Source organism: Bombina bombina, chromosome 1 (assembly GCF_027579735.1).
Source record: "Bombina bombina isolate aBomBom1 chromosome 1, aBomBom1.pri, whole genome shotgun sequence".
Taxonomy (NCBI): domain Eukaryota; kingdom Metazoa; phylum Chordata; class Amphibia; order Anura; family Bombinatoridae; genus Bombina; species Bombina bombina.
In genome coordinates this window covers 563,154,170-563,168,567 of record NC_069499.1, presented here as the reverse complement: position 1 = coordinate 563,168,567, position 14,398 = coordinate 563,154,170, and the positions used below count along the sequence as shown (strand labels likewise).

At 38.0% G+C, this 14,398-nt stretch overlaps 1 protein-coding gene across 2 annotated transcripts in view; it reads right to left on the bottom strand.

The window, feature by feature from the left end:
* Positions 1–14,398, bottom strand: part of LOC128645637 (ADP-ribosylhydrolase ARH1) — a 54,369-nt gene that overhangs the window by 26,840 nt on the left and 13,131 nt on the right. For both annotated transcript variants that reach the window (XM_053698762.1, XM_053698761.1), the window contains 2 exons: positions 13,087–13,441; positions 2,551–2,911 (listed from right to left, as the gene is read on the bottom strand). In XM_053698762.1, coding sequence (XP_053554737.1) covers positions 2,551–2,911; positions 13,087–13,399 — 674 coding nt within the window. In that variant the 5' untranslated portion in view covers positions 13,400–13,441. The remainder of the gene's footprint in view (positions 1–2,550; positions 2,912–13,086; positions 13,442–14,398) is intronic.

Genomic DNA, 14,398 nt, shown 5'->3' with positions numbered 1-14,398 from the left:
ATACAATACCCCCCCCCCAACATTACAACCCACCACCCACATAACCCTAATCTAACCCAACCCCCCCTTAAATAAACCTAACACTAAGCCCCTGAAGATCTTCCTACCTTATCTTCACCACACCGGGTATCAGCGATCGGTCCAGGCTCCGATGTCTTGATCCAAGCCCAAGCCGGGGCGGCTGAAGACATCCATCCTCCGGCTGAAGTCTTGATCCAAGCGGGCAGAAGAGGACATCCGGACCGGCAAACATCTTCATCCAGCCGGCATCTTCTATGTTCTTCCATCCGATGACGAGCGGCTGATCTTCAAGACCTCCAGCGCGGATCCATCCTCTTCTTCCGACGACTAGACGATGAATGAAGGTTCCTTTAAGGGACGTCATCCAAGATGGCGTCCCTCGAATTCCGATTGGCTGATAGGATTCTATCAGCCAATCGGAATTAAGGTAGGAAAATTCTGATTGGCTGATGGAATCAGCCAATCAGATTCAAGTTCAATCCGATTGGCTGATTGGATCAGCCAATCAGATTGAGCTCACATTCTATTGGCTGATCGGAACAGCCAATAGAATGTGAGCTCAATCTGATTGGCTGATTGGATCAGCCAATCGGATTGAACTTGAATCTGATTGGCTGATTCCATCAGCCAATCAGAATTTTCCTACCTTAATTCTGATTGGCTGATAGAATCCTATCAGCCAATCGGAATTCGAGGGACGCCATCTTGGATGACGTCCCTTAAAGGAACCTTCATTCGTCTAGTCGTCGGAAGAAGAGGATGGATCTGCGCTGGAGGTCTTCAAGATGGAGCTGCTCGTCATCGGATTGAAGATGCGGCTTGGATGAAGATGTTTGCCGGTCCGGATCTACTCTTTTGCCCGAAGATGGAATTCTTCAGCCGCCGCTTGGATCAAGACTTCGCCGGAGGATGGACGTCACTCTTCAGCCCCCGCTTGGGCTTGAATCAAGACTTTGGAGGCTCTTCTGGACAGATCGGGACCCGGTGGTGGGTTGTAATGTTGGGGGGGGGTATTGTATATTTTTTTTTTCAGGCAAAAGAGCTGAATTCTTTGGGGCATGCCCCGCAAAGGGCCCTTTTCAGGGCTGGTAAGGTAAAAGAGCTTTTCTATTTTAATTTTAGAATAGGGTAGGGCATTTTTTATTTTGGAGGTCTTTGTTATTTTATTAGGGGACTTAGAGTAGGTGTAATTAGTTTAAAATTGTTGTAATATTTTTCTAATGTTTGTAAATATTTTTTTATTTTTTGTAACTTAGTTCTTTTTATTTTTTGTACTTTAGTTAGTTTATTTAATTGTATTTATTTGTAGGTATTGTATTTAATTAATTTATTGCTAGTGTAGTGTTAGGTTTAATTGTAACTTAGGTTAGGATTTGTTTTACAGGTAATTTTGTAATTATTTTAACTAGGTAGCTATTAAATAGTTCTTAACTATTTAATAGCTATTGTACCTGGTTAAAATAATTACAAAGTTGCCTGTAAAATAAATATTAATCCTAAAATAGCTAAAATATAATTATAATTTATATTGTAGCTATATTAGGGTTTATTTTACAGGTAAGTATTTAGCTTTAAATAGGAATAATTTATTTAATAAGAGTTAATTTATTTCGTTAGATTTAAATTATATTTAACTTAGGGGGGTGTTAGGGTTAGGGTTAGAATTAGCTTTAGGGGTTAAAAAATTTATTAGAGTAGTGGTGAGGTCCGGTCGGCAGATTAGGGGTTAATGCTTGAAGTTAGGTGTCGGCGATGTTAGGGAGGGAAGATTAGGGGTTAATACTATTTATTATAGGGTTATTGAGGCGGGAGTGAGGCGGATTAGGGGTTAATAACTTTATTATAGTAGTGGTGAGGTCCGGTCGGCAGATTAGGGGTTAATAAGTGAAGGCAGGTGGAGGCAACGTTGGGGGCGGCAGATTAGGGGTTAATAAATATAATATAGGGGTCGGCGGTGTTAGGGGCAGCAGATTAGGGGTACATAGGGATAACGTAGGTGGCGGCGGTGTGCGGTCGGCAGATTAGGGGTTAAAAAATTTTAATAGAGTGGTGGTGATGTGGGGGGGCCTCGGTTTAGGGCTACATAGGTAGTTTATGGGTGTTAGTGTACTTTAGAGCACAGTAGTTAAGAGCTTTATGAACCGGCGTTAGCCCAGAAAGCTCTTAACTCCTGACTTTTTGCTGCGGCTGGAGTTTTGTCGTTAGATTTCTAACGCTCACTTCAGCCACGACTCTAAATACCGTCGTTAGAAAGATCCCATTGAAAAGATAGGATACGCAATTGACGTAAGGGGATCTGCGGTATGGAAAAATCGCGGCTGGAAAGTGAGCGTTAGACCCTTTCCTGACTGACTCCAAATACATGCGGGCGGTAATAACCAGCGTTAGGAGCCTCTAACGCTGGTTTTGACGGCTACCGCCAAACTCTAAATCTAGGCGTATGTATTTAACCAATTTGTGAGGGTCAAAAACAGTTCTATGCAAACAATAGTGGAATACATAATAATAATATTTTATTATTGCTCTTACCATGTGTCCAGATTCTTTTGTACATCTCGACCAGACTGTCTCACGTAATCCTTGGCTTTGGGCAATATGTCAAGAAGTGCTCTGCCCCATTCCTGGGTAGGCTTCCGATTTACAGCAAAGGAGGTAAAGAGTGCTGCGGCAAGGGAGCCTAGATATCCAGTGGGGTGGTGATGCGTCATCCGTCCACTCTCTATGCTTATACGGATCAGGTCATCCTGGTGCTCTGGGTTTGGGAACCTGAGGCCGATGCACATGGCTCTCATGGCAGCACCGCAGCCACCTGCATATTTCTCAAATGGGAGTTTCCACCCATCTGGAGTTTCAGGTTTGAGCATCATTGCATTTGTCATGCAGGTGTTACCTGTGTGCAGAAGGAATTGTTGGGGAGCTTGTTGATAGTTTTATAGGACATGGAACAAAATACTGTCTGCTACAGGATGGCTACTAAAACTGAATATGGCTTACAAAAAGTATTAAAAGTGTAACAAACATCAAAGTGAGGTACACAATTAGTACTGCTTAAAATAACAATTACACTGTAGAATGAATGGACATAAAAGTGCAAAAAAGAAATATAACTAAATGCTTAACCCCTACACTCTCTACAAGACTTTGACAAATAGCCATGGCATGACATAAAAACTTTATTTATCCCAAAAAATGCTAAAAACAAGTGTGACAAGCAAGGGAAACCCCATGAACAGGGTGTGTAAGTGAATCACTAAGCCCACACCAATTTCATGCCCATGACACTTGCTCACGGATACTGAACAGAATGGAGAAGACACATTTATAATGCATACAATTGATATAAAATCACTTACATCTGTTGGTATTAACAAACTTTAACCCTTAACTTTGCTACACCCCAATAAATAATCATATATTAATCTTATAAAATAACATTTTGGACAATTAAAACAGAAAGAAAGATACAACATAGCATAATAAGTATCTCCTGATTATGCTTATTAAAAGGGACAGTCATGATTCAGATAGGGCATACACTTTTGAACAACTTTCCATTTGACTTTTATCATCAAATTTGCTTTGTTCTCTTGGTATTTTTTGTTGAAAGCTAAACCTTGGTAGGCTCAAACTGATTTCTAAGCCTTTGAAGGCTACCACTTATATGAGTGCATTTTGACAGTTTTTCACAGTTAGACAGCGTTAATTCATGTGTGTCAAGTAGATAACATTGTGCTCACTCCCGTGGGGTTATTTACGAGTCTGCACTGATTGGCTAAAACACAAATCTGTCAATCGTAGTGAGATAAGGGGGAAGTCTGCAGAGGCTTAGATACAAGGTAATCACAGAGGTAAAAAGTGCATTAATATAACAGTGTTGGTTTATGCAAAACTGGGGTAATAAAGGGATTATCTATTTTTTTGAAACAATACACATTTTCAAGTAGACTGTCTCTTTAAATTAACAAGTTCAATATTGTATAACAATATTCAATATTACCCCTCAATATCCTAAATGTTATACAAAAATAAGGAAATACTCAAATTTATTTAATGGACACCCTTATGCATTCAAATACTCCATCATGTAAAGTATGTTTTGTTTATCCTGTGTATTGCTTATTGCATGTAAGTAAATACATAACGTGTTGTATTACAGTTAATGGAAAACATAATTCCACATTCTTTATCCAAACTATGAGACCTAAAAGTTGGTCCCTGTAATATGTTATGACATGTTTTATATCTAGAAGGGCAACATTTATAGCAACATATATGTCTCAGAAGCCACATTTGTTTAAAATGATCTGCTCTATCTGAATCATGAAAGAAAATGTTGGGGTTTAACATTGTACATACAATTTTCTGTGTTCTAAGGCCTAGATTTGGAGTTTGGCGGTAGCCGTGAAAACCAGCGTTAGAGGCTCCTAACGCTGGTTTTAGGCTACCTCCGGTATTTGGAGTCACTCAAAAAAGGGTCTAACGCTCACTTCAGCCGCGACTTTTCCATACCGCAGATCCCCTTACGTAAATTGCTTATCCTATCTTTTCAATGGGATTTTTCTAACTCCGGTATTTAGAGTCGTGTCTGAAGTGAGCGTTAGAATTCTAACGACAAAACTCCAGCTGCAGAAAAAAGTCAGTAATTAAGAGCTTTCTGGGCTAACGCAGGTTCATAAAGCTCTTAACTACTGTATTCTAAAGTACACTAACACCCATAAACTACCTATGTACCCCTAAACCGAGGTCCCCCCACATCGCCGCAACTCAATTAAATATTTTTAAACCCTAATCTGCCGACCGCCACCTACGTTATCCTTATGTACCCCTAATCTGCTGCCCCTAACACCGCCGACCCCTATATTATATTTATTAACCCCTAATCTGCCCCCCACAACGTCGCCGCCAGCTACCTACACTTATTAACCCCTAATCTGCCGTCCGCACGCCGCCGCCAGCTACATTATCCCTATGTACCCCTAATCTGCTGCCCTAACATCGCCGACCCCTATATTATATTTATTAACCCCTAACCTGCCCCCCACAACGTCGCCGCCACCTACCTACAATAATTAACCCCTAACCTGCCCTCCCTAACATCGCCGACACCTAACTTCAATTATTAACCCCTAATCTGCCGACCGAATCTCGCCGCTATTCTAATAAATGTATTAACCCCTAAAGCTAAGTCTAACCCTAACACTAACACCCCCCTAAGTTAAATATAATTTTAATCTAACGAAATTAATTAACTCTTATTAAATAAATTATTCCTATTTAAATCTAAATACTTACCTGTAAAATAAATCCTAATATAGCTACAACATAAATTATAATTATATTATAGCTATTTTAGGATTAATATTTATTTTACAGGTAACTTTGTATTTATTTTAACCAGGTACAATAGCTATTAAATAGTTAAGAACTATTTAATAGCTAAAATAGTTAAAATAATTACAAATTTACCTGTAAAATAAATCCTAACCTAAGTTACAATTAAACCTAACACTACACTATCAATAAATAAATTAAATACAATACCTACAAATAACTACAATGAAATAAACTAACTAAAGTACAAAAAATAAAAAAGAACTAAGTTACAAAAAATAAAAAAATATTTACAAACATAAGAAAAATATTACAACAATTTTAAACTAATTACACCTACTCTAAGCCCCCTAATAAAATAACAAAGCCCCCCAAAATAAAAAAATGCCCTACCCTATTCTAAATTCCTAAAGTTCAAAGCTCTTTTACCTTACCAGCCCTGAACAGGGCCCTTTGCGGGGCATGCCCCAAGAAGTTCAGCTCTTTTGCCTGTAAAAAAAAACATACAATACCCCCCCCCCCAACATTACAACCCACCACCCACATACCCCTAATCTAACCCAAACCCCCCTTAAATAAACCTAACACTAAGCCCCTGAAGATCATCCTACCTTGTCTTCACCATACCAGGTTCACTGATCCGTCCTGGCTCCAAAATCTTCATCCAACCCAAGCGGGGGCTGGCGATCCATCTTCCGGCGGCTGAAGAGGTCCAGAAGAGGCTCCAAAGTCTTCATCCTATCCGGGAAGAAGAGTAGATCCGGACCGGCAACCATCATCTTCCAAGCGGCATCTTCTATCTTCATCCGATGAGGACCGGCTCCATCCTGAAGACCTCCACCGCGGACCCATCTTCATCCGGCGACGTCCAACTGAAGAATGACGGTTCCTTTAAGGGACGTCATCCAAGATGGCGTCCCTTGAATTCCGATTGGCTGATAGGATTCTATCAGCCAATCGGAATTAATGTAGGAATATTCTGATTGGCTGATGGAATCAGCCAATCAGAATCAAGATCAATCCGATTGGCTGATCCAATCAGCCAATCAGATTGAGCTCGCATTCTATTGGCTGATCGGAACCGTCATTCTTCAGTTGGACGTCGCCGGATGAAGATGGGTCCGCGGTGGAGGTCTTCAAGATGGAGCCGGTCCTCATCGGATGAAGATAGAAGATGCCGCTTGGAAGATGATGGTTGCCGGTCCGGATCTACTCTTCTTCCCGGATAGGATGAAGACTTTGGAGCCTCTTCTGGACCTCTTCAGCCGCCGGAAGATGGATCGCCAGCCCCCGCTTGGGTTGGATGAAGATTTTGGAGCCAGGACGGATCGGTGAACCTGGTATGGTGAAGACAAGGTAGGATGATCTTCAGGGGCTTAGTGTTAGGTTTATTTAAGGGGGGTTTGGGTTAGATTAGGGTATGTGGGTGGTGGGTTGTAATGTTTGAGGGGGGTATTGTATTTTTTTTTTTACAGGCAAAAGAGCTGAACTTCTTGGGGCATGCCCCGCAAAGGGCCCTGTTCAGGGCTGGTAAGGTAAAAGAGCTTTGAACTTTAGTAATTTAGAATAGGGTAGGGCATTTTTTTATTTTGGGGGGCTTTGTTATTTTATTAGGGGGCTTAGAGTAGGTGTAATTAGTTTAAAATTGTAATATTTTTCTTATGTTTGTAAATATTTTTTTATTTTTTTGTAACTTAGTTCTTTTTTATTTTTTGTACTTTAGTTAGTTTATTTCATTGTAGTTATTTGTAGATATTGTATTTAATTAATGTATTGATAGTGTAGTGTTAGGTTTAATTGTAACTTAGGTTAGGATTTATTTTACAGGTAATTTTGTTATTATTTTAACTAGGTAACTATTAAATAGTTCTTAACTATTTAATAGCTATTGTACCTGGTTAAAATAATTACAAAGTTACCTGTAAAAGAAATATTAATCCTAAAATAGCTATAATATAATTATAATTTATGTTGTAGCTATATTAGGATTTATTTTACAGGTAAGTATTTAGCTTTAAATAGGAATAATTTATTTAATAAGAGATAATTAATTTCGTTAGATGTAAATTATATTTAACTTAGGGGGGTGTTAGTTTTAGGGTTAGACTTAGCTTTAGGGGTTAATACATTTATTAGAATAGCGGTGAGCTCCAGTCGGCAGATTAGGGGTTAATAATTGAAGTTAGGTGTCGGCGATGTTAGGGAGGGCAGATTAGGGGTTAATACTATTTATTATAGGGTTAGTGAGGCGGATTAGGGGTTAATAACTTTATTATAGTAGCGCTCAGGTCCGGTCGGCAGATTAGGGGTTAATAAGTGTAGGCAGGTGGAGGCGACGTTGTGGGGGGCAGATTAGGGGTTAATAAATATAATATAGGGGTCGGCGATGTTAGGGCAGCAGATTAGGGGTACATAGGGATAATGTAAGTAGCGGCGGTTTACGGAGCGGCAGATTAGGGGTTAATAATAATATGCAGGGGTCAGCGATAGCGGGGGCGGCAGATTAGGGGTTAATAAGTGTAAGGTTAGGGGTGTTTAGACTCGGGGTACATGTTAGAGTGTTAGGTGCAGACGTAGGAAGTGTTTCCGCATAGCAAACAATGGGGCTGCGTTAGGAGCTGAACGCGGCTTTTTTGCAGGTGTTAGGTTTTTTTTCAGCTCAAACAGCCCCATTGTTTCCTATGGGGGAATCGTGCACGAGCAAGTTTTTGAGGCTGGCCGCGTCCGTAAGCAACTCTGGTATCGAGAGTTGAAGCTGCGTTAAATATGCTCTACGCTCCTTTTTTGGAGCCTAACGCAGCCTTTATGTGGACTCTCAATATCAGAGTTATTTTTATGGTGCGGCCAGAAAAAAGCCAGTTTTAGCTTTTCGGGTCGTTACCGACAAAACTCTAAATCTAGCCGTAAGAGAGGAAATTTCAAAATGTATTTAATACAAATGTTTGTATTTGTGCTGTTTATTTTTCTTTTTTGTCAAACTTGGTATCTTGCTTTAGCATTTTCAGCTAATGTCAGTTTTAATATAATTGCCATTCTTTTTTATGCATGGGGGGTAACAGTAGAATTATATTTTTTAATGACACTGGATACATTTATTTTGCTAATATTTGTAATGAGAACTTTTATACTTAAATTGGACTTAGAAAAAAGATTTTCAATTATCTGTCACACATCTAAACACAATATATTTGTACAGTTAAAATCTAAAGGATCTACTTACTTAAATGAGAGTGGATAGATACATTTATTTTACTGTTATTTGTGAAGATAACTTTATACACTTAAATTCTACTTACAAATGATTGATTTTTCAATCTTCTGTCATAATTAAGCACACTACATTTTTTTTTTTTTTTTATAAAACTTCTATTACTAAAATCTTATTTATTTATTAGTTTATATTGTTGAGTTCAGGGGATGTGTGAGTGCTTTCAGACAAAGAGGTTCCACATAATTATTGTATTAAAAGAGATTATGGCAAAATATCATGACCTTTGATGAATATTATTATGGTAATATAAAGGGCAAGGATCTCCAAAATGAGATATATAAAGACTCTCTATATATATTCTTATGATTTCTGAGCAAATGCAGCCTTTCTTAGAATAAATCTTACAAACTACAGTTATCATATATATGTGAATGTACTGTATGTGTGCATATATATACACATACAAATGTATACACATTTATATTTAAATATCATTGTAAACTAGGTAAATAACTCCATTATTCTTGTGTATTTTTTATGTACTGTATGTGTGTATGTATATATACATACATACACACATATACACCCACCCACACATATACGCACACATACACACACATATACATACACACACATATATAAATATATACACACACAAATACATATACACACACACACACACGCACACACACACACAAAAGAATAGTGGAGTTATTCACATAGTATACAATTATATTTAAATATCTATCTAAAAGGGCTCAAATGTGTGTACATACCTGTGTGTATTTGTATGTGTGAATGTATATGTATATGTACATATGTAAGTGCACACATACATATGTACAGTACATACACATATATACTCACCACTTGTCATATGAGCAATGTTAGTGTGTCCCTCTCTATCCATTGAAAGTATAGGGTGCGCTAATTTTTTTTTTATCCATGCTAACATTTTATAGTAAAACTATTTTACCATTTACTTGTAATAACAAATTGTGCCCTAGTCTTAGAACAGGGCCACGATATGAATAGCGCACCCTGCATGATCAATAGCGCTCCACTTGTAATCTAACTTTTTAAGATTCAGATTAAAGGGACCTGAAACCCAAATTTTTTCGTTCATGATTCAGTAAGATCATGCAATTTTAAACAACTTTCCAATTTACTTCTATTATTTAATTTGCTTCCTTCTCTTGTTATCCTTTGCTGAAAGGTTTATCTAAGTAAGCTAAGGAGCAGCAAAGAACCTAGGTTCTGGCTGCTGATTGGTGGCTGCATATATATACCGGTTGTCATTGCCTCCCCCACGTGTTCAGTTAGAAACCAGTGCTGCATTGCTGCTCCTTTATCAAATGATATCAAGAGAATGAAGCAAATTTGATAATAGAAATAAATTGGAAAGTTGCTTAAAATTGTATGTTCTAACTAAGCTACAAAAGAACACTTTTGGTTTTCATGTCCCTTTAAAGTAGACAATAAAAACAGTAATAAGGGCCCTGTTAATTTCAAACTTTCTGTATTTGAATCTAATTTTAAACAGATGATCATTTAAAAACAGTCCTGACAGCTTTTGTTTTGGTGTTACGCTGTATAAATATTTATACAAATATATATTAAAGGGACACTGTACCCAAAAAAATTCTTTCGTGATTCAGATTGAGCATGCAATTTTAAGCAACTTTCTAATTTACTCCTATTATCAATTTTTATTCGTTCTCTTGCTATCATTATTTGAAAAAGAAGGCATCTAAGCTTTTTTTTGGTTTCAGTACTCTGGACAGCAAGTTTTTATTGGTGGATTAATTTATCCACCAATCAGCAAGGACAACCCAGGTTGTTCACCAAAAATGGGCTGGCATCTAAACTTACATTCTTGCATTTCAAATAAAGATACCAAGAGAATGAAGACAATTTGATAATAGGAGTAAATTAGAAAGTTGCTTAAAATTTCATGCTCAATCTGAATCACAAAAGAAATTTTTTGGTTACAGTGTCCCTTTAAGTTAGCATGGCCGGCCTTAGTAGAGATGCCCCAATCAGAATGAGTCAATAATCAGTCCAAACAAATAAATAAATAGATAAAATGTGTCCTATCTAGGGTAGTTTTGGACTGAAACTGAGATCATTAAACAATTGGACACAGAGGAAAAAAGAATGACTTATAATAAGTATTTCAAGTGAGCAACATGCTGTCCCCAATTCAAAATATGAAACACTTAATAAATTTGCTCATCGTCCTTATATGGAGGGCATAAATTGATCCTGATCAGTACAATTGTGTGTGTGCTTGTAATTGATGAAGAGTTGAGCAAAATACTTTTGCATGACACATTATGGGCCAGCAGGGACGAAACTACAGGGGGTGCAGAGTACGCAACTGTGACCGGGCTCCCGAGGGTGCCAGCCCAGCTTAAATTTTTTTCCCAATAAAAAACGTTGACCTGCCACTGCCTGCACTGATATCATGTGAGTGTGTGTGTATGTGTGTCTAAAGACCGCTGCTCCATAACCTGTCCGCCTGCTCTGAGCAGGCAGACAGACATCGCCGCAATTCAACCCAATCAAGTACGATTGGGTTGATTGGCACCCCCCTCACAAGAGCTGCTGGTGCAATGCTGAATACGGAGAGCGTAATGCTCTTCGCATTCAGCGAGGTCTGTCGGACCTGATCCGCACTGTCGGATCAGGTCCGACAGACCTTTGTTAAATAGACCTTTGTTAAATAGGCCCATTTATGTGCGTCAGGTAGCGATCATATTACAAGTTTAAAGTAAAATAAGTTTTTGCTTGCACGCTAACCTGATGGGCACAAAAAGCCAAAGTTAGAATATTGCAACTGTGTTAACGTATTCCCCAAAAACAGTGGAAAAAAACTAAAGACCCTACTCACGTGCAAACCCGATCGCGTATTCTCAAGTGCGCTAACCCGATATGAAAATATTAATATTCCACATTCCAATGTTCTTCACATAGCAGAATATGTTCTATTTATTCATACATATATATTTCTACATATAGTAGCAAGATAGTAGGTAAAGTAGTACTAATGGTAAGTACCTATAGGTGCCAAATATTTTTTAAATCAACAAGCACCTGTTAGGACTAAGGAGACACATAGATAAATGAGTTACAAAGTCTGTAACAAAAAAAAAAAGAGTGCTTTACCCCTGCAATTTAGGAAAAATTCTCACTGATAATACAGGAATGATTTTTAACCATTTATACTTTATCTTTATTGGTTTAACTATTCAATCATAAACGTGTATGATTGAATAGTTAAACCAATAAAGCTAAAGAGGCCGAATTATCAAATGTCTGTCGGACCTGATCCGACAGTGCGGATCAGGTCCGACAGACATCGCTGAATGCGGAGAGCAATACGCTTTCCATATTCAGCATTGCACCAGCAGCTCACAAGAGCTGCTGGTGCAACGCCGCCCCCTGCAGACTCGAGGCCAATGGTCCGCCAGCAGGGAGGTGTCAATCAACCCGATCTTACTCGATTGGGTTGAATTGTGGCGATTCCTGTCCGCCTCATCAGAGCAGGCGGACAGGGTTATGGAGCAGAAGTCTTTAGAAACACGGGCCCACAAGCTCCGTACAGAGCTTGATAAATGGGCCTCAAAGTATGAATGGTTAAAAATCATTCCTGTATTATTCAGTGAGAATTTTTCCTAAATAATTGCAGGGGTAAAGCACTCTTTTTTTGCTACAGACTTTGTAACTCATTTATCTATAGTTCTACATATATCTGATTATATTTGGGTTGGATAGATAAATACACACATTATATATATATATATCTCAAAGTCCAAGAGTATATGCACTCCACTTCACATCCAGACAGCTACCAGGGTGCTAAGTTGCCTAGAACTAATATAATAACAAAAAAGAACTGCACTCACTGGATTTTACATGCTTTCAGCTGCAAAGCGCTCCAATGCAATTATATTTATGTATATGTATATTTATACATATATATATATTTAAACATATGTATTTATGTGTTTATATGTGTATATATGTCTGTAAATACATATGCACACACATAAACACATACAAACACACATATTTATGTATGTATGTATCTCAATGTTAAAGCCCTTTGCTGCCCTTTTTTTTCTCTAACACCTGAGACCTCATATCTTTGAGCCCTTAAAACTTTTTGTGCAATTAATTTTTTAATACTTTTTATTAGATAGTGTTATTATGAGTGTAACTGTACTTTTAAATGTATTTTAGATGTGCTTTGCTACACTTTTTTGTTTTGCGAAACAGCTAATTCTGAGGACATGTTATCCCGACGCGCGCTAATTTAAATAGTGCTCATACCATCGTGTTTACTTTCAACTTGTAATAAGAGCTCTACAACTGACGAGCGCATAAGATGTCTGGACAGCTGGGACTGCTACCTGCCCTCAATAAATCAAATTTATTGTGGGTAGAATCAATAAGTCCAAAATTTACAATGATTCCTATTTTTACATTAAAAATATTATTTATTAGATAATGCCTCTTACCTGGGGCTCTGCCATCCATATCATCCATACACTCTTTATATTTCTTTGCCAGGAGAGGATAGAGCGTCTCTGGGTCTTTTCTATCACCTGCTTCCACCAATGCTTCTGCCGTGGCAATGTGCATAACCGTATCATCACTGATTCTCCAATGCTCCACATCTATCTTCTCTAAACCACCAAGCTGAGCCAGCTGGGAGTGGATCTTCATACCGCTCTTGCAGAACTCCCATTTGACATTATTGTACCCAAGGGCATCCCCAGCACCACTGAGCACCATGGCTGCCACATAATTTTCCATTTCCCTAGAGCACATGTCGTTCCTCAAAGGTTTACTGCATGGACCTGATAATAATTGCTGGACCAAAGAAAGAAGACCCATTACTTTATACATACAATACAATGCCTTGTAGCAGACAGAACAAAGATCTAACTGAAATACTAATTAAAACTAGCTGTTCTAATTCGTGATGCCAAATGCTTTTTTTGTGTGTGTGCAGCTGCTGTGTGGGATGGTTGTGTGACTTCTGCCTTACTAAAATAGCAAAAACACTCAACATGCCTTTAATAATACTTCTGGGAGAGGATCAGTCGTCTGCAGAAGAAGTTTATGACTTCTGTGCATAAATGTTTTTATTTACAGTCTCAAACTCTGTGTTTCAAGTATTTATCATTTGGATTGAGTAAAAAAAAACTTCTGTTAAATTCGGTAATGGGTTAAAAGGAAGCCAGCTACCTGTGTAGCAAATTGATTAATTCTTTAATTCATCATACATCACTATTAGTGTGAATAGAGCATCATCTAGTGGACACAGTAACAAAATCCTTTTAAATTTCATATATACCTGTCAGATTATTTTTACATATATAAAAGAAAGTTAAAAACATCATCATAGTTACAAATACATTATTTCATGACATATTCATCCAATTAACAATTGGACCTCGCTAGTTAAAAACAAAATGGTTTAAATAAATAAATGTAAACCATAATCCTTATTTCAACCTACTGGATGTAGAGTCCCTAATTTTTAATCCACCAAACTTTCCACTTTTTTAACATTTACTCTCTATCCCCTCCTCGTCTTAATTTGGGGATATGGTCTATAACTTTTAAGCGGAGTTGGCTTACTGTGTGTCCTGCTTTTGCAAAGTGGGCTGATACAGGAAGAGTCACGTCTTTATTTCTAATGCTTGAGTTATGGGAACTGATCCTGTCCTTTAAGGGGCGTATGGTCTCCCCACGTAGCCTCGCCCACATGGACATTTCAAAAGATAGACAACACATTTAGTGTCACAAGTATAATATCCATTT